At 45.6% G+C, this 23631-nt stretch overlaps 1 protein-coding gene across 6 annotated transcripts in view; it reads right to left on the bottom strand.

Moving 5' to 3' along the window:
- Positions 1-360: 360 nt before the first annotated feature.
- Positions 361-23631, bottom strand: part of LOC111837709 (C-terminal-binding protein 1) — a 77151-nt gene continuing 53880 nt past the window's right edge. For all 6 annotated transcript variants that reach the window (XM_023799998.2, XM_023799999.2, XM_023800001.2 and 3 more), the window contains exons 3-9: positions 17705-17849; positions 13532-13738; positions 10442-10656; positions 7418-7548; positions 6160-6287; positions 1965-2079; positions 361-1537 (exon numbers count right to left, since the gene is read on the bottom strand). In XM_023799998.2, the coding sequence (XP_023655766.1) occupies positions 1351-1537; positions 1965-2079; positions 6160-6287; positions 7418-7548; positions 10442-10656; positions 13532-13738; positions 17705-17849 (1128 nt within the window). In that variant the 3' untranslated portion in view covers positions 361-1350. The remainder of the gene's footprint in view (positions 1538-1964; positions 2080-6159; positions 6288-7417; positions 7549-10441; positions 10657-13531; positions 13739-17704; positions 17850-23631) is intronic.

Genomic DNA, 23631 nt, shown 5'->3' with positions numbered 1-23631 from the left:
ATACACTGAACTACTATAAGCTTGGGCTACTTTTAATACATTTTTCAGAAATCCCAGCTGTCTTGGCTCACCAAACTTTTTCACCTAACCTCCGCTGAACGAGCACCGATTACGCAGCCACATTTTAAGGCCAGTAACCGATCGGCAGATTGGTCAATACGTGAAAATTCCTGCGAGTTTTGCACACATGTAAGCCAACAACAATCTAATAACATTAAACTGTGAACAATGAACATGAAGTCAGTTGACACGCTCGCTTCCCCCACTGAATAGAGTAAATGTACTGCCATTTACTCTGTTCAGTGTGGAGTAGAGTTTGACAAATTGCAAGCGGCTTGGACACACAAGAACACAGACATGGGCCTTTAACTCAGATTTTTATTTCTTTTTAAAATAATTCATACAAATGGATACAGTCACAAACATTTGTTAATTTTTTTTTCTTTGTAGTTCAACCCAAAATATATTGCTAGCCTACTACTTGACCAGGAAGAACCACTGTAGGCAATGAGATGGTGCTACTGGGCCAGTCAGGCTCTGCTTTGCGGACGTATGATCACCAATGAAGTTACAATGAAACGGGCGAATGCAGGCAGCTGGTCGGGCTTGTGTGGGGAACCTTTTGCCTCTGGGAAAAGTCTTGTGTTTTTGGAACCTTAAAACGTTGCCTCTTAAAATCAACTCTTAAAATAATAGTGATTCTTTTTCTGCAGTTTGGTACTAAATTACTCTAAAAAAAGACAAGCGAGTACAAAACAATGCACTATGTGGCTTATAAAGGAAAAGAAGTGGGAAAAAATAATTTCCTGAGAAGGTTTGCCTCAAAACTGCCTCTTTTTTTCGGGCTTGTTTAAATATATAAGAACAAATATATATTTAGTTGTCTTCAGGTGACTGAATGCTTCCCCTTGTATCTGCGTTTTTGTTGTTTTTTTAACTGCTAAACAAACAGACCCTTTAAATGTTCTAAAAACTGTACACAGACAGGTTACATTCATGATATAATTGACTACTCTTGATTAATGAGAAACCCATAAGGACACAGAAACAGTAAAATCAGCCCACTGTACAGGGACAAACTACAATTTATACTCAGGGATTTTTATCTTCTTTTCTTTTAAAATCCATGTTATTCATCTCCTGCACAAATAGTTTAAAAAGAAAAAAAATTGCCACCAATTGTTACTGGACCAGCTTTAGAACTGCAACAGACTCCTGCAAATCCACACTTTTACTGGTGCTTTTGGTAACCCATGACGTCTCCAGCTATGGGCCACAGAAGGGAAGGGGGAGTGTTCCATGATTGGACAAAGGGCCACAGGGGGCGGGGCAAGGCAGAGAGGGGTGGGGCTACAACTGGTCACTGGGATGCTGCTCTCTTTCCACCTCCGGTTTGCCAGTCTGGCCAGGGGAGGGGGCGTGTGGGGGGTGGGCTACGGTGGGGAGGCCGTGGGAAATGGGCATAGCGCTGGGCACGATTCCTTCCACTGCTGGGGGGAGGCCACCAGCGGCCAGGCTCACCACTCCTGGGGGGTACCTGTGAGCAGACAACAGGAGAAAGCAGAACAGACTTACATCTTTCTTTGAAGCTGCTGCTAGCTTTTCTGCATGAACATCAGTCCTAAGCCTGTATGCTATTGTCACCAGCAGAATGCGAGGTCCTAATCGCACCCAATGACCTGCCTGAACTAGGCCTATGGCATAAGGTCAGTGACGGGCAGAATAAATCATGATAGCCATCAATCTGTCTGAGAAGGAGATCCACTTCTGTGCACAACAGAAAAGACCTACTTCGAGATTATTCCACTTTTCAACTTGAACACTTATCAGAAGAGGAAATCAGGAGGTTGTTCAGTGTAACTGAGCTACAATATTTATCAAATAACATCCCATTGGCCATTACTCAATGGACTGGGGAACTTTTATATACACTCTGCATGGGAATAGAGACATGGTCCTGTTACCTGTACGCCCCGTTGAGCTCTGGATGAATAACAGCAGGATCCATGTTGGCCCAGTGTGTAGCCTGGGTTAGGTAGTCTTTGTTGACGCAGTTTTTCAGACTGTCTGGAATGCGCCCTGGATCGGATTGGGAAAACCCGTGTCAAGCCCAAATGACATACCATGAACGTTAGTCACTGTTATTAAAATGCTTCCTAAGACTGAAACCTATCGGACCAGAAAGCAAAGACATCCCTTTACATTTTTCCTCCAGATTGTCAATTAATCAGTACATTATTAATTGGTAACAAGTAATAAGTGTATTTGAAACCTCACTGTATGAGACCACAGATGGAAAATCCCAGCCACGCCTCAGATCATATGCTATGTGTTGCACGCCGCCCAAATCCCCAAAAAGCGCTAATTTATTTGTTCGGCCTAGTGGAAGCTGTTCCTGTGCTGCACCATCTCTCCTGTTTGTCTTCACGCTTCACATTCGCACGTCTTCCATCATCATCAGCAGAAACCACCATTCAAATTTGGGGTAACAGTCGCTGCTAGGCAGAGTTATTTATTATAACCAGTGGAATGTAATGTCTGTGTGTGTGTGTGAGTGTCTGTGTGTGTGTGTACACTGTGTGTGTGTGTGTACACTGTGTGTGTGTGTGTACACTGTGTGTGTGTGTGCATCTGTCTGTACACTTCTGTGTGTGTGTGTGTCTGTGTGTGTGCGTACACTGTGTGTGTGTGTGTCTGTTTGCGCGCGTCTGTGTGCGCGTGCGTCTGTACACTTCTGTGTGTGTGTGTGTGTGTGTGTGTGTACACTGTGTGTGTGCATCTGTGTGCGCATCTGTGTGTGTGTGTGCGTCTGTACACTTCTGTGTGTGTGTGTCTGTTTGCGCGCGTCTGTGTGCGTGTGTGTGTGCGTCTGTACACTTCTGTGTGTGTGTCTGTGTGCGTCTGTGTGTCTTTCTGAGTGTCTGTGTGTGTGTGCGTCTGTACACTGTGTGTGTGTGTTTTTGTGTGGGTGTGCGTCTGTACACTGTGTGTGTGTGCTTCTGTGTGTGTGCGCGCGTCTGTACACTTCTGTGTGTGTGTGTGCGTCTGTACGCTTCTGTATTTGTGTTTGTGTGCGCGTCTGTACACATCTGTGTGTGTGTGTGTGTGTGTGCACGTCTGTACACGTGTGTGTGTGTGTGTGTCTGCATGTGTGTAGAAAAGCACATACAGTGGATGCTTTTCAGAATTAACAGAAAACAGTATCAATACACAGCTGTCTCAATAACAAAAAAAGATGTGGCATCACTCCATTATAACTGATCCATGACACCGGGAATCTTGAAAAAGACGTAAACATGAAGCTATACAGGTGTGTCGATTATGTGACTGATGGCCCTGTGTCCCCCAGGCTCCCGCAGAATTTGCAGCAACTGGCACTGGAAGCTACTTCCAGCTGATGGACACCACTGGCTATGGCTGACCTGTGGAGACCCTTACGCTGCCCAGCTTGATGCTGCCAGCCGTGGGCCTGTGACCACCGTCTGGGCAGTCTGCACCTCCGGGTCAGCGGCTTGGTTAGCAGCCACGTCTGGCTGACCCAAATTTAGGTGGGCTGCACCGACAGCTACCCGGGAAAGAGAGTCTGCAAGGCCGTGGTCCTTTCACTCGACATGCTCAAGGGCCTTAGTCGTTTGTGGCAGTGGGAGTCACTCTGTTTTTTATAACATGATGACCGAGGAAGTTAATCGACAGCAGCCTGAACTGCCAGAGAGCAGAGGGTCTATGATGAGTCTATTTTGGCCGAGGCGCTTGTAAAGCATCTTGTGATGCAAAAGATGTTCGGATCTAGAGAAGCTGGTGATGAGTATTTCATCCGGCGAGAAAAAAAAGGGAAATTGAGGTCCTTTAGGATGGAATCCATTAGCCTCTGAGATCTCCGTGCATCATCCTTGAGGCCAATCGGAATGAGACTCAAACGGGGTGACGGCAGCTGAGGCAGGGATGTCCTTGGGCCAGACGGGAACTTGGTAGTACATGCAGATGAAAACAACGGCCGCTATATGCAAGGAGTGGTGGACTTATTGTATTAATGCTGTCGCTTCCCACAATAAGAGAAGTAGTTTTGTGAGGTAAGGAAACTCCCCAACACAGGAAGGTGAATTGGCAAGCAGTAGCAGTTACAGAGGGTCGTTGTGGGAAGGCCACGGTCAGTCCTGGCACTGAAGTCTCTCATGGTGGGCATCAGTACACAGAAAGTCTTAGAAGGGGCCTGAATGAAATTCCAAGCGAAACGTTGCCCATAACAACATGCCTGTAGGTCTGCATCTACATTGTTGGTACCAGTGTCACAGGGAACAGCCGGACTGGGTTGGAATAGCAGAGCAGCTGTGTGGGAGAGTGACACTTTATTACCGCAACCCTGGGCTCTTCTGACTGCACACCAAGGGCCCTGGGCGTGCAGCAGCTTTCTGACTGGGGCAATGACAGCAAAGGGGCTACGCCACCACTTTAGCTAATTCCCAGAAGTCCTTAAAGTGTGAGCTGGCCCTGGCTTCTGCTGGAGAATGACTTCTTTAAAGACGACGCTGGGCTGACGGCTACCCGACAGTGTCAGCATGAGATCCATCAATCAGAGCGTCTCGCATCACCAGGGCCGGGCAAAGAGAGCAGCTGGCGGTCATTTGGATTCAGTCCCTCCAAAGCTCTCTAACAAGTATGTTCTTAGATTGATGCATTTATTACATTATCATCCAGCAGCTTTTCAAGCAGAACCCTGGAATCGTCTAATACCCTAGGGGTGCACGTGCGTGTGCGTGTGTGTGTGTGTGTGTGAATTAAGTTTATATTACACTGTGGGGACCAAATGTCCCCAACAGTGTGATTAAAAACCTGTTATTTTGACATTGTGGGGACCAATTTCAGGTCCTCAGAAAGATCTGTGAATACAGTCAAAAAACTAAAAATGCCAAAAGTCTTGTATTTTGTTTGGTTACTTATGGCTAAGGTTAGGGCTGGGTAGGGGTTAAGGTTATCATGTTGGGATTTTTCCCTCATGGAAATGAATGAAGGGTCCCCGCAAAGATATAATTACACCTGTGTGTGTGTGTGTGTGTGTGTGTGTGTGTGTGTGTGTGGTGCGGGGGAGGTCATGTATATATTACATTGTGGGCACCACAGAAAAAACTCAAAAACATCAAAAAATAAAACTAGCCACTCTATTCCAGTTAACTGTCCCAGTCTAAAAGTGTGGCATTTGCACCTCATCAGTCCATGACACTGAACACTGAACATGAACACTAACCACACTGGTGCCTGAACTGTATAACTCACACTCATGTGTTCTTCACTACAGGAAGCGTGAATATTCAACTACATTTTGCAATTTCACTGGGCATGAACCTTGGCCTGAACGCAAATACAATTCAGTTCACAGATGAATAATGACTGACATGAAAATAATGAAATGCTGTGACTAAATAATGGTAATCTTCGTAGTCATTTCATTGGTTGATTCCATTCTAAGTAATCTGGGGTAGAAGGATCTGCATGTAATTGGCACGTTATGCATTATAAATTCATTGCTATCTGTCAGATAATATCACTTATAATTCTCTTAAAATAGCAGTTATTAAGAATCCTACTTCCCAAGAATCCTAATCTGGATCTGAACAGCCAGTCTGCCTGTGATCAGCAGGCCGTCAAATGTACTTTAAATTTGATCTGCAAAGCATATATTTAATGACGTCCAGTTTCTCGAGGGCCTTTCTGATAAATGTTTGGGGGTAATTTTGATTTTATTCCCGCACTCCTAAGCCTCTTCCAAGCACTGGATGTACGGAGTTTCCTTGGGAAGGCTAAGCCGTCTCTCTCACGGATCTGCAGATAGGTGTGCTATCTGTCTGGAAGTAAGCGGTGACCCAGCTCATCGGCAGAGCCGGTGTGCGATTGGTGAGACTGATGTGGGGAGTGATTCAGGGACAGGCTCAGGGACGGGGAACGGTGACTGTACCTCTCTCCCGTGCTTCACGGATATCTTACTGATTCTGAAGTGATCCTCACAAGCAGCTGGTTTGCTTCCACTTATCATGCCAGTCGTGCTTATGAAGGTCCTAACAGCACCACAGCTTAATGAGTTAGGGACACAGTTCAGGGAGTCCTCCCCCGACCTGAGCCGAAGGCCCTTCTGTGACCTGAAGGGGGCGCCAGGGTGTCCCTCACCTGTGATTGCCCTGCGGATCTCCCTGGCGGCCTCCTCCCGCATCTCTATGGAGGCCTGCTCGCTGTACCAGGCAGCGTGGGGCGTGCAGATGAGGTTGGGGGCGTCTTTCAGCGGGCCTTGGTTGAAACTGAGAGATGGAACACAGGTTTTCTGTAATATAACTTAACTCTATAACTCTATATGTATACAGCACATTGTATCTTATCTTATAATATGGTAGATATTAAAAAAGAGCAAGATCCCTCACAATCTATGTGATCATGAGTGGTTGATTATATTTATGCTATGAAAAAATGCAAACTGGTTTTAGAAATCAGCTTGACTTCACTGCCACTCGTCGAATGACATTGACAGCTCTTATAATCAATTACAGCAATCATCCACCTAATATACAGTTCATGTGACAAATACAGTGACCGCCTGAAATATCCTGTTTAAACCTAAGGACAAAGTCAGTATGTATCTTTTATAGAGAGCTGGGGAAACTGGGAGGAGGTATATATACCAGTTCAGCCTAAATATGTGACATTGTGCTGGTTCTGACTGGCTGAGAATAGCAAGCGGGCTTCCCCAGTGAGAGAGGAAGGTGTTCAAAATAGGTTCTGTAAAAATGAATTGCCTCCCCCATGTCACATGATCCCGTTCATGGCCCCGCCCATTTTCACTGTCATCAAAGGCTGCTGCAAGAATATCGTCATTCCACCAGTACCGAATCTGACACATTTCATTTGTTATATCAATTTTAAAAAAGGCAACAAAAGCATTGTCACATGCTGAAATAATCTGTTTAGTAGCAGTTACTTACTTCAATGCATATGTGCGCGGCTTCCAAAGCAATTAATTGAATAAACATTTTTCGAGGGACAATGAAACCAAAATGCTAAACAGAGAATGCAACAAAGGCAGCAATTATATAAAACACCCCAGAGAATTCTGCATTGTCTTCCTTGGCCAGAATAATCCTTCCTTTTCCAGGGGGGGGGGGGGCACAACTCCGCGGTACATGGGGAGCAGCTGTCCGCCCATCTGTTAGCGTGAGTGTGCCCGGCCTCTGCCAGGCCGCCACGCGAGAGGTAGCATAAAGGAGGATAGAGGAGTGAGTCTGGGGTTAGGGTTAGGGTTAGGGTTAGGGTTAGGGTTAGGGTTAGGGTTAGGGCATGCCGATTCTGCAGGGCTGCTATCAGCAGCAGGGCACTGCTGCTTGCTGGTGCCAGATACCCCTGAGATGGGCGGCTCAGTGGGAGGGGGGATGCTCACCTGAAAGGCTCCGTTTCGTGTACGTCAAGGGCGGCCCCCCGTATCCTGCCCTCCTTTAAGGCCTGGGCCAGGGCTTTTTCATCCACCAGGCCCCCCCGAGCCGTGTTCACCAGGAAGGCCCCCTGGCGCATCTGCGCAAGACCCCAGGACGAGAAAACCAAAAATAACGTTAAAAGGCAGCCGTGCATCAAAGTGCATTAGCGTACGCTGGGTTGCCAACCGTCACGAATCTGGCGTGACACTCACGCTCACGCAAGAAATCTTACGGCAAATCTGCATTATTCCATTATGAACCTAAAATTAGCTACGTGATAGGTGTTGGGGTAGTTTACAAACCCTACAGACTATATATAATAAAAATTGTTGCTTACATGCAAATGTGTGTGCATGCGTGAGACTTGTCTGAAATTGAAAATCTCACTCCAGCCAGCTGACCCAAGTTGGGTGATTCCTAGTGTAACGGACACTCTTTACACATGTCGCTGTCAGGAAACCAAAAGAACACAGCCTTCGTCGGGTTTTGCCAAGAAAAGAGCAGAGAGTCCAATTTCCTTAGTGAAGTCATTATTAATTTGATAAGTGGGATTGATGTAAAATACAGGAGACACATGCCTTTAGAATTTACCTTTTAATCTTACTCTGAAACAACAAGCTGGCATGAAAAGGAGCTGAGCTGTTTGGAGATGGGTTCACACAGAGCTATCATCTCAAAGTTTGAAGGGCCGCAGTCAGAATGGATTTCTAGAAGTTCTGCTTCAAATTTTCCAACAGAACTCAGAGCCTAAGCCAAGTTTTTCCATGTCACATAATAGACACAATCTCACCTACATCCCCTACTAGATCTGGCACATCAGCAACAGCCATAGTGGCCAGATTGGTGGGTATTCTCTGTACATATACTGACTGAAGTTCTATTCTGTTCTTCCACAGTTTCATCACAGTAGAGTACCACACTGATTACAGCCACGTCCTGTCATCCAGCCATCCAGCCTTTATCACAATGCAACCAGACTGTTGACTCATCTTTGTGAACTGAAACATTTAACATTCATTCATTTAAAATTCAAAGGCATCTAAATGAGAGAAGCTAACCAAAAACAGACTTCAAAAAAATACCACAGTATCATGTATTTGGAGACATGCAAGTTGTATATATTATTATTCAGATCTGTAAACAACAACCAAAATAAATATTTATATTTATATTTAAATATATTAAAATACATTTAAATACATTGTTGCAGATGTACTGTAGCCCTATGAGAAATCAAATGAAACCGTAGTCAGTTTGTATCGACCATATTAAACTGGGCATTGCTAATGCTTTCTCACCTTTCTTAGGAAAACTCGTATTTCATACATATTTTTAATAATTTTCCCGCCATTTCAGCCATCAATAAAGGATTTCCTTTGGGTTGGATTCAGAATTCAAATTACGTTTCTTCGAAGTGGCGATTTTTCGGATCAACACATGAGTAAAAAAAAATTTAAATATCAATTTAAATGTAGGTTATTATAATTATACTGGTCACATAGTTGTTGCTGTTATTATACGTACACAGCTGCACATGGCCCGAATTTGTCCAGGAAGCGACATGCGCTAGTGTGACACAGTGCTGTCCTGAATGACCCTACAGAGACGTTTCCAGCACTGACTCTTCTCCAAACTTTAGCTTCTCCAAAGGAAATGGACAGCAAGACACCAGTATGGATTCACCACACAATACTTAAATATTGTGCTAATACCACTAAATTTTGCATGTTGATCATTTGAAAAACAACTCCAACATTCCTCAGCACTAATAAGAACTTAGGAACATAAGAAATTTACAAAGGAGAGGAGGCCATTCGGCCCATCAAGCTAATTTGGGGAGAACTTAACTAATAGCTCAGATTTAAAGGAACCCAGGGTTTTCTGTAAATACTTCCACTTATTTTAGTTTATTTTTAAAAAACATTTAGTTATAAACATATATAGAAACATTATAATAATTACTGATACTTTTATTGATCCCCGTAGGAAAATTGTCTTTTTACAGCTCCCTCATCTTGCTCTTTGTAGAGTAAGCTGTCCTCTAAGGGCAGCCACCTGGGCACCAGGGAGCTGGGGGTTAAGGGCCTTGCTCAAGGAGCCGCAGACATGCTGAGGCTGGGTTTGAACTGGTGACCTTCTGATTACAGGCACACAGGCTTAGCCCACTGAGCCACACACTGCCAAGTTCACAAATATAATCTCTCAGTTCAGACTCAATTTTTATACCCTGCTTGCCCCCTGTAACAGACACACCGCATACTGTAATGGTGGGCATTCTGCTGTCACTTGTTACATTTTCAGTTCTGATCCCTTAATTGCTAAAACGCTGTAACTGCTGTAGGTACTGGAGTTTGTACGGAACAGTCTTATGTATGCAGGTTTGTATGCAGAGCAGAGCTCAATAAAGGGTCTTAATTGTAAGAAACAATTGTAAGCAGTGTTGGGCATTTCAACTGCAGAAGCTACAAATCCAGACCAACTAGTTCAGCATAAAAAGTCACAGAGAATCAACTGGTTGGCAGAAACAAAATCTTGGTCTGGATTTGTAGCTTCTGGACCTGAAATGCCCAACACTGATTTTAAGTGAGGTTTAACCTTTCTTCAGCAAAATCTTAAAAAAAAAAAAAAAATTGTAATGTCATTTTCCAATTGGTATCTCTGTATTATCGAACCAGAAGGTCTCTGCCAAAGTTTTAGAAGTAAGCAAGGTTTCCTGGGACAGCATGTAGGACAGAGTGGGGCTCTCAATATGCCACACAAGACACATCCCACAGGAAGCCAACTGTACAACTACAAGGACCTATGATGTCACCAGTCCCTCCCACCCTCCCATCTGTAATGGAGACATTATATCAGAGGCCAAAATTAAAGCTGAGCTGCGGGGCTTTAGCCTGGGCTTTGGATGAGTTCCTTCTGGATGCCCATCTGCATATGGCGCACCACAGATGATCAAAGAGCAGGGAGAGAAGGCCACAGGCACGGACCAGCACCTGTTTGATGGTGAAGTCGTTGATAAGGTGATGGTTGTGCTCGTTGAGGCTGCAGTGGAGAGTGACGCAGTCGCTGTGGAAGAGGAGGTCCTGCAGGGTGTTGACACGCTGCAAGCCCAGGGCTCGCTCCATCCCGTCCGACAGGTATGGGTCGTAGAAGATCACGTTGAAGCCGAAAGCTTTGGCCCTCAGAGCCACGGCCTGCCCCACGCGTCCTGGAAGCAGGGGGGGGGGACAGGCGTTAGCATGGGAATTAACCCAGCGTGCATGTAGGGCTCTTCCAGACAAGTGTTAGATAAACTACTGCAGCAACACTGTCCTGGAGACCATAGTACCGCATTAGGAGATCCAGTGATGCATCTCTGACACTCAGTTTTTGTCTGAATGGTAGCTACAGAGCAAGAAGGATTTATATGAAATAGGTCCAAACCAGCATAGTGATTTCTTCTGCAGGACTAAAGTATAGGATATCAGCACTGTAAGGGAGCTCTGAAAAGAATGATTAAGGTATCACTCGCAATATCTGCGATGTCATTTTAGGATGCACATTTTCTACGGACTGTAAGGTTCCACTGCAGTCAGTCATTCATAAAAAAAAAATAATAATAATAAAAACATATATTACTTTAACTCTCATACTGTCCTCTTTGAACATCCTTATTCTGCTCACCTACCCCAGGCACTGTTAGGGGTCAATCCTAGTTTAGCTGTAGACTGGCACCAATGCCTTACAAGCCATCTTTTTTAGACTTTTCTAGAATGCCAACTGTGGCACCATCTGGGGAAAGTCAACAGTCCATATATTTCATCCCGCAGGGCTGACGAGTCTGGGCACCTGCGTCAGATAATCCTGATGATAAATTACTCGTCACAAAATTAAACACGTCGAAGATATATTCAGGCCTTGGTGTCAAACTTAATGCACATTACTCATCTCAAATTAAGTGGGAGTTGTTACCTCATATACCAAAAATAACTGTAAGAGAATGGTGGCGTTGGTCCTGAGGAAAGAGGCTTTCCCTAACTCCATTATAAATATTACAAAATTCTCAAAAGAATACCTAATGCGATGTTTCGGTAGTCATAAGTCAAGAATATGTGAGAATGTTAGATGGTTTCAGAAACCTCCTGCAAGAACAGGCCACCTCAGTCCCCCTACTGCACATCAAAGAAACCAAAAAAGGCTTCACTCTGCTTGTGCCAGCACAGATTACACCCACCACACGCGATTTCAAACGGTGTCCTGTCCAAGCGCTTCTAACGGCCTAAGAATTATGCATCCCCTCTATCTTAAAGGAACACCGCTGCAAAGGCTTTGCTCCCGCAATTCGAACCCAAGGGCCAGTGACCGAACAATCCCCCCTCTATTAATATTTGTCACAATATCTGGTCCAGCAAAATGCCTGACCACCACCTTGCACCGTCCACTGAATATTTCACAGTCACCTACTAAACATACCCATCTTCGGCTGGAGGTCAGGCTCTCTACATGTAAAACTGATGTAAAGAATCCATCAGCAATATGGCGTTTCGCAGTTTACAATAAGAGATGCTGGCAGAGCATATTAAAGGTCCAAAATGAAGGATGCAGCAGGAGACACTGGAAGGAGCTTCCTGGTTTATCTCTGTAGTCCACCCCAGCAGAAGACACTGGAAGGAGCTTCCTGGTTTATCTCTGTAGTCCACCCCAGCAGAAGACACTCGGCCATCTCAATAAATCACCGGCCTCACAACATTCCATCAGGTTAATCCCGACAGACACACAATCTCTCTGATTGTTCACATATACCTCCGGCTAGACCAGCGCTGGATGTTAAGTGGGTGTTTCAAGATGTTGTTTAGACCCTAGATGAGTGCGGTGTACTACAGTATAGGTGTAGTACAGTGGAGGTGTACTACAGTATAGGTGTAGTACAGTGGAGGTGTACTACAGTATAGATGTAGTACAGTGGAGGTGTACTACAGTATAGGTGTAGTACAGTGGAGGTGTACTACAGTATAGATGTAGTACAGTGGAGGTGTACTACAGTATAGGTGTAGTACAGTGGAGGTGTACTACAGTATAGATGTAGTACAGTGGAGGTGTACTACAGTATAGGTGTAGTACAGTGGAGGTGTACTACAGTATAGATGTAGTACAGTGGAGGTGTACTACAGTATAGGTGTAGTACAGTGGAGGTGTACTACAGTATAGGTGTAGTACAGTGCAGGTGTATTACAGTTAGTGATGCACCAATAAGGAAATTTATGGTTGATACCGACAGCCGATTCTTTCAAAACCTGATACCAACACCGACATCGATTGTTTGGCAGAATCTGCTTAAATAAGCACACTGCACCCAAATACATTTTGTTAATAAATTACATTCCAAAAATATGAAAAGGTATTTATTTTTTGGTAAGAAAACACCGATTGGAACATAACTTTTACGGCAGTGCTGCAGGACTTGTGCTTTTCAGAAACTCTTCATGCTATTCCCTGTCTCGGCTTAAACTGAGCAATCTAATTCGCGGAGGTGAAATGTCTATGAACAGATTATGATTATGTCTATGAAGATTAAATCTTATCAGAGCAATGTTTGTAAAATGCATTGCTAACATCATTTTCTCTAATATTAAAATACTTCCACACAGCAGACATTTCTCTAAGTGTTTAATACACGGTATCCAAAGCAATAGGGGTCACCATTCTGAAGGAAACTATCGGCAGTGAATTTCAGCTCATTTTCAACCATCGGCCGATGGCTGATTGGTGCTGTATCAACCAATACCGAAAGCTGGCTGATAGAATTGATCCATCTCTAATTACAGTGCAGGTTTACTACCGTATAGGTATAGTACAATACAGGTGTATTACAGTGCAGGTGTATTATAGAGCAGGTGTACTACAGTATAGGTGTAGTACAATGCATGTGTAGTACAGTGCATATTTAGTATAGTACAGACGTAGTACAATGCAAGTACAGTACGGTATGGGATACCATAGTTTTCTGAGGATATTAATATGATAGATATTTAGAATATCACAGGACACAAACACATTGTAGGACAGGATTAAAGGGCCAGTATATTGAGGGAATTGGCGCTGACCAAGGCCGATGATTCCCAGTGTCTCCCCGCGGATTCGGGCCGCCCCGGAAGCCACCTCGCGGATCTGCTCCACGCTCTGTACTCGCGTGCCCTCCCGCAGCGCCTGGTGCAGCCAGGTGGTCCGTCTGTACAGGTTGAGGATGTGACACATGGTGGAGTCCGCCGTCTCCTCCACTGAGGCCGCTGGCATGTTGCAGACGGCGATCCCTGCAGGGTGGGGGGGGGGGACAGAGAGGTCTGGGTGCTCGTACCGAGGGCAAGCGCCAAGGAAAACAGGTTGACTACGACTAGAATGAATTAAAGCCATAGTTAAGACAAAAAGATTACATAAAAATAAAACTGCTAACTGTTTTAAATATGGCCCATGCCGTACTCTATAAAATTCAGCTGGACTCAAACCGCCTCTGAAAATAATGCAAATGTTATCAGTACTAATTAATCACAGTGACAGATAAAACCATTTATTATCTCAATGAAGTCACTGTATTGCAATTAAAAACAGTGCCCTGGAACATCAGATTTTGTTCCTTTGGGTGTATTGTCTAGACTGGACAATGAGAGAGGAAGCTGGTATCGGGCAGAAAACAAAAAGGTTGTTTCACACATGTATAAACACAAAGACAAGATACACCCATTATCTTAACACAAGACACACCAAAGTAATACTACACATCTATGTACAAGACAGATTTGTTTTCTTTGTGTTTAAAATGGCTATAAATCAAATAATTGTAGGCAAACTTAGCTAAGAAAATGTACTAAAATGTACTTATTCAAACTATATAACCATAAATTAAGTCATGATTTTACTGTCAGAAGAGGCTGCAGGCAGCGCATGGAGACACTGCGGGAGAGAATGAGGAGGAGTGGCGTGACATTCAGAGGCCCGACATAATGACGCACTGGCGTACAGATGGAGCTTTTTCATCCCAGGTAACCATCAGAATCACTCTCTCATGTACCTCCTTATTTCTATTGGATTGCTTACATTACAGGTTTATCACAATATCAGGTTTTGTGGACCTAGATTTATACCACATTTCTGCAGCTTATACCCCATTCCCACAGCCGGCATGCCATTTACACACCTTATACCCCATTCCCAAACCCTGTACCCCATTTATACTCCTTATACCCTATTCTTACAACCTGTACCCCATTTACACACCTTATACCCCATTCCCAAACCCTGTACCCCATTTATACTCCTTATACCCTATTCTTACAACCTGTACCCCATTTACACTCCTTATACCCTTCTCCCATACTCTGTACCCCATTTCCACATCTTATACCCTATTCCCCACAGCCTGTACCCCATTTACACACCTCATGCAATATTCCCTCACCCTGTACCCCATTTACACTCCTTATACCCTATTCCCCACAGCCTGCACCCCATTTCCACATCGTATATCCTATTCCCCACAGCCAGTACCCCATTTACACACCTTATGCACTATTCCCCATAGCCTGTACCCCATTTACACTCCTTATACCCTATTCCCCACAGCCTGCACCCCATTTACACTCCTTATACCCTATTCCCTACAGCCTGTACCCCCTTTACTTTTACTCCTCAGTGTCCACGCATTGTCCTTTTCCCACTACATCATTTGCATATTTTTTATATCAATTTAACCACGGATATTAATTTCTCTTCATATATTGACCCTGACATAAAAAGAAATTGCAAAACCATTCTTACAAAACCAAGATGTAATTACACTGCTTTGTTAGTTAGCTGAGCGATGTTCTTGTCAAAGCTGACATTAAAATGGAGGAAAAAACAAATTATGCTGTTATTGTAAATATAATTGTGCTTTATCAGGGAAGGCAGCTGCAGAAGCCGGACGCTGGTGAACGTTGGGGCCCCTGTTCGATAATTTTTATGTACTCTGCTTAATATGAGGACCAGTGGGTATTTTTTTGCAGTTAATCTCAAAGCTGAACAAATGAAAACGCAGAGCAGATGCTACAAAAAAGACTAGCTCTGTCTGGATGTGTTTGAAACCTCTCGCACGTCTTTCGGTGCTCGAGGGTGACCGGAGGGATCTCAGAGGTGCCTGAAGAACAGATTAAGGATCTGATAGTCCTCTCAAAGTTCTGATTGAGCCAGCTGTCCCCTACATCTCTTTACCTTCTACAGCGACGATGGAGTCTTTGACAATGCACGAGACAACTGGGAAACGTGACACCTGCACAAACACTGCATTCGTGTACAAATCGGCTGGCTTCCATGGTAACGTCATAAAATCCTGCTGCGGATAAAGTGCCGTTCTTAAAACGAAAACAGATGAGCTACATGTGCAAAGATACTGTTTCATCATTGATGCCTCAGTGGGCTGAGCTGCAACCTCACACCCAGTGCTGGGCACTTCAGGCCCAGAAGTTACAAATCCAGACCGACCAGCTGAATACTCTGTGACTGCGACTCTTTATGCTCATCTGTCTGGTAGAAACAAAATCTAGGTCTGGACTTGTGGATTCTGGACCTGAAGTGCCCAACACAGCTCACACCCCTGAGGGTTAGTTCCTGCCCTAACACTGTGTGTGAGGCTAACACAGACCCCCTGTGACTCAGCCCATCACAAGTGGGGTCCATGGATTTGTGCCTCTAAATTGGCCGTGATGTGTGATGGACTAGTATCCTGTGCCTTGGGTTTCTTCGGATAGATGACAGACACTCTGCTAACTCCTACTCAATCTGAGATTCTGGCATAATCAATGGTCACTGCTGTATTTCTAGCCAATCGCCATAAATATGGTTCATGAGAGGTCTGGTCTCTGCCTATGGGACAAACCATCACCGTACTTTAACAACAGAGCACACTCCTTGGGGTACTGGGGTGCCCCACATGTGCTGACACTAACCATCCATATCCCGGTATCCCGGTAAGATGACAGTTGGCGGGCATGGTAATGAAGAAAAGCATGATGGGATTGTTGGAAGACTCGCCTGGTCCAGGTTCGATTTAGGACCATCCTTGCTGCAGTTATCTTGACATTGTTGAAAGTCAACAATGCATTTCACCTCCAGGGGTGGGAGGGTTAAATTAAGAACAGGATAAGAGCAGAAACATGCCCTAAAGCATTACTAATTACAGTCTCTGCTAATTGGCCCTCCCTCAGTGAGACTCAGAATCTGTTGGTTTGTGAGAGTACTGCTTAATTAGGCAAAACAGAAGACAGAGTACTTCATACAACTCCTGATTTTGCTACAGTAAGAATGCAGGATATCCACGGGCGTCCAGCACACAAGGCAAAGTGATGTGCTGTAAAGCCCTACTTTCACTGGTGAAAGGCTATTGCTGTCTTTAATGCTGACTTGCATCTTTCAAATAACAAGGCAGCAGCCAGTTCGGTGCTGCAGAAGTTGGATTGGGAGGTTGCACAGGCATCTACAGGGCGTGGAACAGAGACCAAGAGGAGCAGCCCCGGGCTCCACAGCAGAGGCAGACAGGGGCGGCCCCGGGCTCCACAGCAGAGGCAGAGAGGGGCGGCCCCGGTTTTCAGAATAAAGGCAGAGAGGGGCAGCTCCGGAGCAGAGGCAGACAGGGGCAGCCCCGGGCTCCACAGCAGAGGCAGAGAGGAGTGGCTCCAAGCTCCGGAGCAGAGGCAGAGTGGGACGGCCCCGGGCTCCGAAGCAGAGGCAGAGAGGGGCGGCCCCGGGCTCCGCAGCAGAGGCAGAGAGGGGCGGCCCCGGGCTCCGCAGCAGAGGCAGACAGGGGCAGCCCCGGGCTCCACAGCAGAGGCAGAGAGGAGTGGCTCCAAGCTCCGGAGCAGAGGCAGAGTGGGACGGCCCCGGGCTCCGCAGCAGAGGCAGAGAGGGGCGGCCCCGGGCTCCGCAGCAGAGGCAGAGTGGGGCGGCCCCGGGCTCCGCAGCAGAGGCAGAGTGGGGCGGCCCCGGGCTCCGCAGCAGAGGCAGAGTGGGGCGGTCCCGGGCTCCGCAGCAGAGGCAGACAGGGGCGGCCCCGGGCTCCGCAGCAGAGGCAGACAGGGGCGGCCCCGGGCTCCACAGCAGAGGCAGAGAGGGGCGGCCCCGGGCTCCACAGCAGGGGCAGACAGGGGCAGCCCCGGGCTCCACAGCAGGGGCAGACAGGGGCAGCCCCGGGCTCCACAGCAGAGGCAGAGAGGGGCGACCCAAGGCTCGGGACGGGGCTGAGGACTCACCTAGGTCGCCCGCAGACTTGATGTCGATGTTGTCGAAACCGCTGCCGATTCGGACGATTATTCTAAGTGCTTTGAACTTCTCCAAGTCTTCCCGTGTTAACGTGATGGTGTGATACATGAGAGCCCCCACTGCTTCGTTCAGGACCTGCCAAAATGGGGGGAGGGGGTGGCAGGGGCTTGTCATGGCTGGGTCCTTACACATGCAGCAGCCCTAAGCCATCTGCTTTAAACGCTTTTATTAAAGCACAATATGAATTGTCCATATTTCATATGAAATCTCAAATAATGGTAAAACTAGTAAAAAATAGATTATTCAGCTCTTCTTCACTAAATTTTAACCCTTTAATAAAAACAAGCATGATCCCCCGTGACAGAAATGTCTACCAAGCAACCTGCATACATTTATTTAAATTCCAAATTTTCTAATTCAAATTCAAATTTTATTTGTCACACACCAATAATACACAGTATGACTTGCAGTGAAATGTCATTTCTTGACGCTCCATAACATAAAACACAACAGTGGGATACAGACGTAGCAGAGTTAGACAGGGTTAGATAAACTAAAGTAATCTAAAAAAAAATAAATTAAGATTGAAAAGATTCAACCCCCCCTCCATACAGATGTGGACCACCAGCATAAGCCACTGAGCCAAATTCTGGTTTAATCTGCTTCAGTTATGTTACACCAACACCAATTCACCTCAATGCACATGTTTGGACTATGAGAAACCAGGAAACCAAAGCAGAGAAAACAGTTCATTGGGGTTCTACCTTATAGACAGGGGAGTATGCTTTGTGGCAGAGGGCTTTAGCCACAGGGATTTCATTTGTTGGGTGTAGAAATGCTGGACTGATTTACAAATGCTTTTCTTCAGTTATGGGGTCTAATTGCTAAGTATTACATTCACAGTGCAGGAATTAAACCAGGTACTAGAGACCTGCTTCCCTCAATGTGATTTATGATTTTTCCAAATGGATTTGGGCAGCGGATGATGCCATTTAAAGTCATTTTAAAGGTAAATTCTCTTCCTTTTTAGCTTGAATAAACCTTGTTCACAGTCAATATTCTAGCATGACCTTCACATTCTGCTTTTTTTCAGCCTTGTACGGTCCCTAGGGGGGTATCTGGCCAGGAACCAGTCCTCCACATCCCATAGTATCACCAGAAGACGGTCATGGGCACTTTGCAGCTGCCGGATTCTCCTGCGACCTTCTGACACCATGGCCGACTTCTCAGAGACTGTCCTGCAGGGCTGCAGGGGAACCAGCAGCTAGATGTGATCTACGGATACGGGAGTAGCTACCTAAACCTCCACTTAAGGTACTAGATATATAATGTATTTGGCATTATGGGTAATTGGAGAGGCGGCTCAGTGGTTTATGCTGGTGTCTCACATCTGTAGGGTCGGGGCTTTGGATCTTTTCGACTTGTTTGATGCACAAGGAGTTTGCACGTTCTACTCAACGAGATGTAGGTTTCTCTCAGACCAAAGACATGCAGCTAGGTCACTCACTGACATTAAACTGCCCCTACCCTGTGCCCTGAGATGGTCTGCCATGCTGTGCATTGCGTCCCCCTACCTTGTGCCCTGTGATGGTCTGTCATGCTGTGCATTGCGTCCCCCTACCCTGTGCCCTGTGATGGTCTGTCATGCTGTGCATTGCGTCCCCCTACCTTGTGTCCTGTGATGGTCTGCCATGCTGTGCATTGTGTCCCCCTACCCTGTGCCCTGAGATGGTCTGCCATGCTGTGCATTGCGTCTCCCTACCCTGTGCCCTGTGATGGTCTGTCATGCTGTGCATTGCGTCTCCCTACCCTGTGCCCTGTGATGGTCTGTCATGCTGTGCATTGCGTCTCCCTACCCTGTGTCCTGTGATGGTCTGTCATGCTGTGCATTGTGTCCCCCTACCCTGTGCCCTGTGATGGTCTGTCATGCTGTGCATTGCGTCTCCCTACCCTGTGTCCTGTGATGGTCTGCCATGCTGTGCATTGTGTCCCCCTACCTTGTGCCCTGTGATGGTCTGCCATGCTGTGCATTGTGTCCCCCTACCCTGTGCCCAGTGATGGTCTGTCATGCTGTGCATTGCGTCTCCCTACCCTGTGCCCTGTGATGGTCTGTCATGCTGTGCATTGCGTCTCCCTACCCTGTGCCCTGAGATGGTCTGCCATGCTGTGCATTGCGTCCCCCTACCTTGTGCCCTGTGATGGTCTGCCATGCTGTGCATTGCGTCCCCCTACCCTGTGCCCTGTGATGGTCTGTCATGCTGTGCATTGCGTCCCCCTACCTTGTGTCCTGTGATGGTCTGCCATGCTGTGCATTGTGTCCCCCTACCCTGTGCCCAGTGATGGTCTGTCATGCTGTGCATTGCGTCTCCCTACCCTGTGCCCTGTGATGGTCTGTCATGCTGTGCATTGCGTCTCCCTACCCTGTGCCCTGTGATGGTCTGCCATGCTGTGCATTGCGTCCCCCTACCCTGTGCCCTGTGATGGTCTGTCATGCTGTGCATTGTGTCCCCCTACCCTGTGCCCTGTGATGGTCTGTCATGCTGTGCATTGTGTCCCCCTACCCTGTGCCCTGTGATGGTCTGTCATGCTGTGCATTGCGTCTCCCTACCCTGTGCCCTGTGATGGTCTGTCATGCTGTGCTTTGTGTCCCCCTACCCTGTGCCCTGAGATGGTCTGCCATGCTGTGCATCCCTGTGCTGCCTGAGACAGGCTCCATCCCCCCATGACTTTGACAATAAGTGGTTGGAAAATGAATGAATTTAAATCTAATAGCTCATGAAAATATTAAAATAATATTTGTTGTATTTTGCCCTTTCAGGATGAGTTAAAAGCTTTACAGACTGTTTTTTCATTTATTTCATTTTTAATTGAGTATTGACGTCTCAGTGAATAAATATGCTTTACTTATAAAAACAGTTTATTTGACTGATTTACTGAATGCACACTCTCAAAGCAGGATTCCACAAAACAGACTAATATATTTACAGACTTCATATTCAGAATTTCCCTTTTACACAACCACTGAGTGCTGAGATTAATGAGGACCCTTGCATTTCATAATTAAATGCATTTACAAAGCAGTTAGACCTAAATTAAAAAGCCATTCCTAAGTATAAACTTCTAGACATATACAACATGAAAAGTTTTTGTGTTTTTGTATTTAATGAATTACAAAATATTTCACCAGGGACTATTGATTATAATATTTTCAGCACTGCCAGTGGAGTTGCCCTTACCTGTAAATTCATTCAGCTGTTTCTGCAATTTTTATTCTTAATTCTAACCCCTTGATTTCTGTGATAAATCAATAAACTAACCAGTGGTAAAATTACAGTCAATGCAAAAAAATGTCTTATTTAGACACAGCATTTTACCCAATCTTTATATGTAGAAGAAAATTCTGTTTTCAATGAGCTCTTTTACGATGAAAACAGCCTTTTTGATCCCCTTAAACTTAGCCTTTGGTCAGAACCAGGAGAGCTCCCAGATGGCATTACCCATGATGCACTTTGATTGCCGCTGTGTCCCACCCCTGCCCTCAGGTCAGCCGCATCAAACCTCTCTCCCCTCCGATTAACTGCTTCCTCTTCTCTGTGAAAACCCCTTCCATTTGTTATTATTTTGTGAGAGTGGCCAGATTCCTTAATTAAATCAAAAGCAGAACTATTAATTAGCACAGGAGCATGGCTGCCGCAAGCCCGGCGCCTTAAACGGGCGGGCGGGCGGGGGGGGGGGGTACGGCGCCATCTGCTTCTGAGAACAGAGGAAATGTTCACTCGGATTCGGCCTGGCGATCCGCCGGGATGGTGAACAGCCCAAAAAAAATAAAAAAAACGTGCGCACACACATACACATACACTCACATGCACGCACACACACACTCACATGCACGCACACACACACAGGAAAACACGGCTCGCTGGCAGATCCAGCTGCCCTAACGCTTCTCCTGGGTCGTTGGTCCTGCCTGACCCAAACCCTCCATCCAAGGTGCCGCATCCGGCTCGTGTCAGGGTTACTTATCTTTTCGTTTTTGGCTCGGAAGGGAAGTGAGCAAATAACCATGACAAATGCCACAGAAATATCGCCACGTCAGTTAGCTAATGCTCGGATCTACAGCTATATACCAGACTGTTTCAAAATAATGCAGAATCAGCCCCAGTCTGGACTGGGTTTTCTGCCTGCTTTCAGTGGGCAACAGAGAGATGATGGTTATATGCGATTCTCATCACTCGATCAGGCATTCACCCCAACCGATAGTGACAATTTGGATTTTTAAGCAGCTGAGTTAGTGATGGATCCTAGTTGATTTTTCTGAGTGTTTACGGTCTTAAAAGTTTAAGGTGAATCTGAAATGACAGTACAAGGGAATTCCACACCGTAAACTCATTCCTGACACAGGGGCCTGTTAGGACTCCACTGTTTAGATCTGTACTGTAAAGAAGAGGGACGTTGCTAAATCAATGCTCACAGTATCTGTCACGCTGGATTAGTTAAGTGGTTAATCAGAGTTAGGCCTGTCACGTGTGTAACGGCTGTCAAGTGTCTTTAGAGATATCTGATCTGTGATAGACCTTCACCGAAAGCAAATAAGCCTCCATTCCATTCGTTCACCGGTTTTCTAGATTAAAACAGGCCGTTTGTGTTTGCTGCTTAAGCTAAGATTACGCAGCATGCTCAGCCTAAACAAAATACATCAAACATGCTAACAGTACATGCTTTTACATTCCTTTAACGGCACGCTTAAAAGCAGGAACATGCCACTGAACTCCGTCTGACAAAAAACATCAGAATCAAAATTACTGCAATAACTGCAGCCAGTTTTTTTTGGCCCTATCAGTCCTGATAATGTCCAAATAATAAAAATGAATCTTTAATAATGTATGCATCACAACATTTTGACAAAATTACTACCCAAAAAGTAAATTAGCCTTAATTATAAATGACACTAGATCTGAACCCTAAGGGAGTTCGCATTTCAGTCAAAGTCGGCATTAATGACGCCCAATATTTTAATAGACATTGACAATTTTTTAAGCTTAGGAGTTAAAATATTGTAATTGCTTATTGAGTGTCACCTGCCCCATGCCCTGAGGCAGGCTGCAGGCCCTTGTCCTAAATAAGCTTTTATGTAAAACGGATGGATGGATGGATGGATGGATGGATGGACAGACACTTCTTTGACTTGGTAGCTCTCAGCCATTTGTTTGCAAATTCAAACCGCCTCATTAAAGAACATGAATTCTTTTGTAAGCTTGAATGAACTGACGCGCTCTTAAATCAGACACCTGTCTATGTAAATTATGACGGCTGGAATCAGTCCCATTCATCTGCGTTCACATCAAACGGCCCCCCGCTCACATCCTAAGCTCTTCAAAGCTCACCGAGACACTCAAAGCACAAGCAAGCATCTGAAACCGTCTGCTTGCATTCATTATGCGTCCGGCTTCAGACGAACTTTCTGACAGGTAAAAGACGCCGATCGCTACCGGTAAATAAGCACACGGGGCCTGATGCGGCCGTATGTTTGCTACTTAGCGGCTCCACATGTCTATGACGCACATCTGGACACTTACTTACTCATGTAAGCCTTAACTTACTAAATAAGTAAGTAAGTAGAGCTTAATTGTCATCCCAACAATATACAATAAGTATACAGTGAGAGGAAATATCGTTCTCCATGACCATAAGTGCAACATAAAACACAACAACACAAAAGACAGATCACAATGAGAGAGAGAGGGGTAATAATTTACACAAAGCACAAGCATTTCAATTGCAAAACCCCAAATAGGTTTTACATGGCTTTTCAGCAGCGCATCAGAATGAGGATGGAATGAAATGCATGTGTGGGACCAGGGGGCTTCCTACAGGCTCCAAACCCAACACAAGCAGCATTCAGCCAGCAGAAAACTGG

The sequence above is a fragment of the Paramormyrops kingsleyae genome, chromosome 12 (assembly GCF_048594095.1).
Source record: "Paramormyrops kingsleyae isolate MSU_618 chromosome 12, PKINGS_0.4, whole genome shotgun sequence".
NCBI classification, from domain to species: Eukaryota; Metazoa; Chordata; class Actinopteri; order Osteoglossiformes; family Mormyridae; genus Paramormyrops; species Paramormyrops kingsleyae.
Note: the sequence above shows the minus strand (reverse complement) of the source record. Positions and strands in the feature narration are given on the sequence as shown.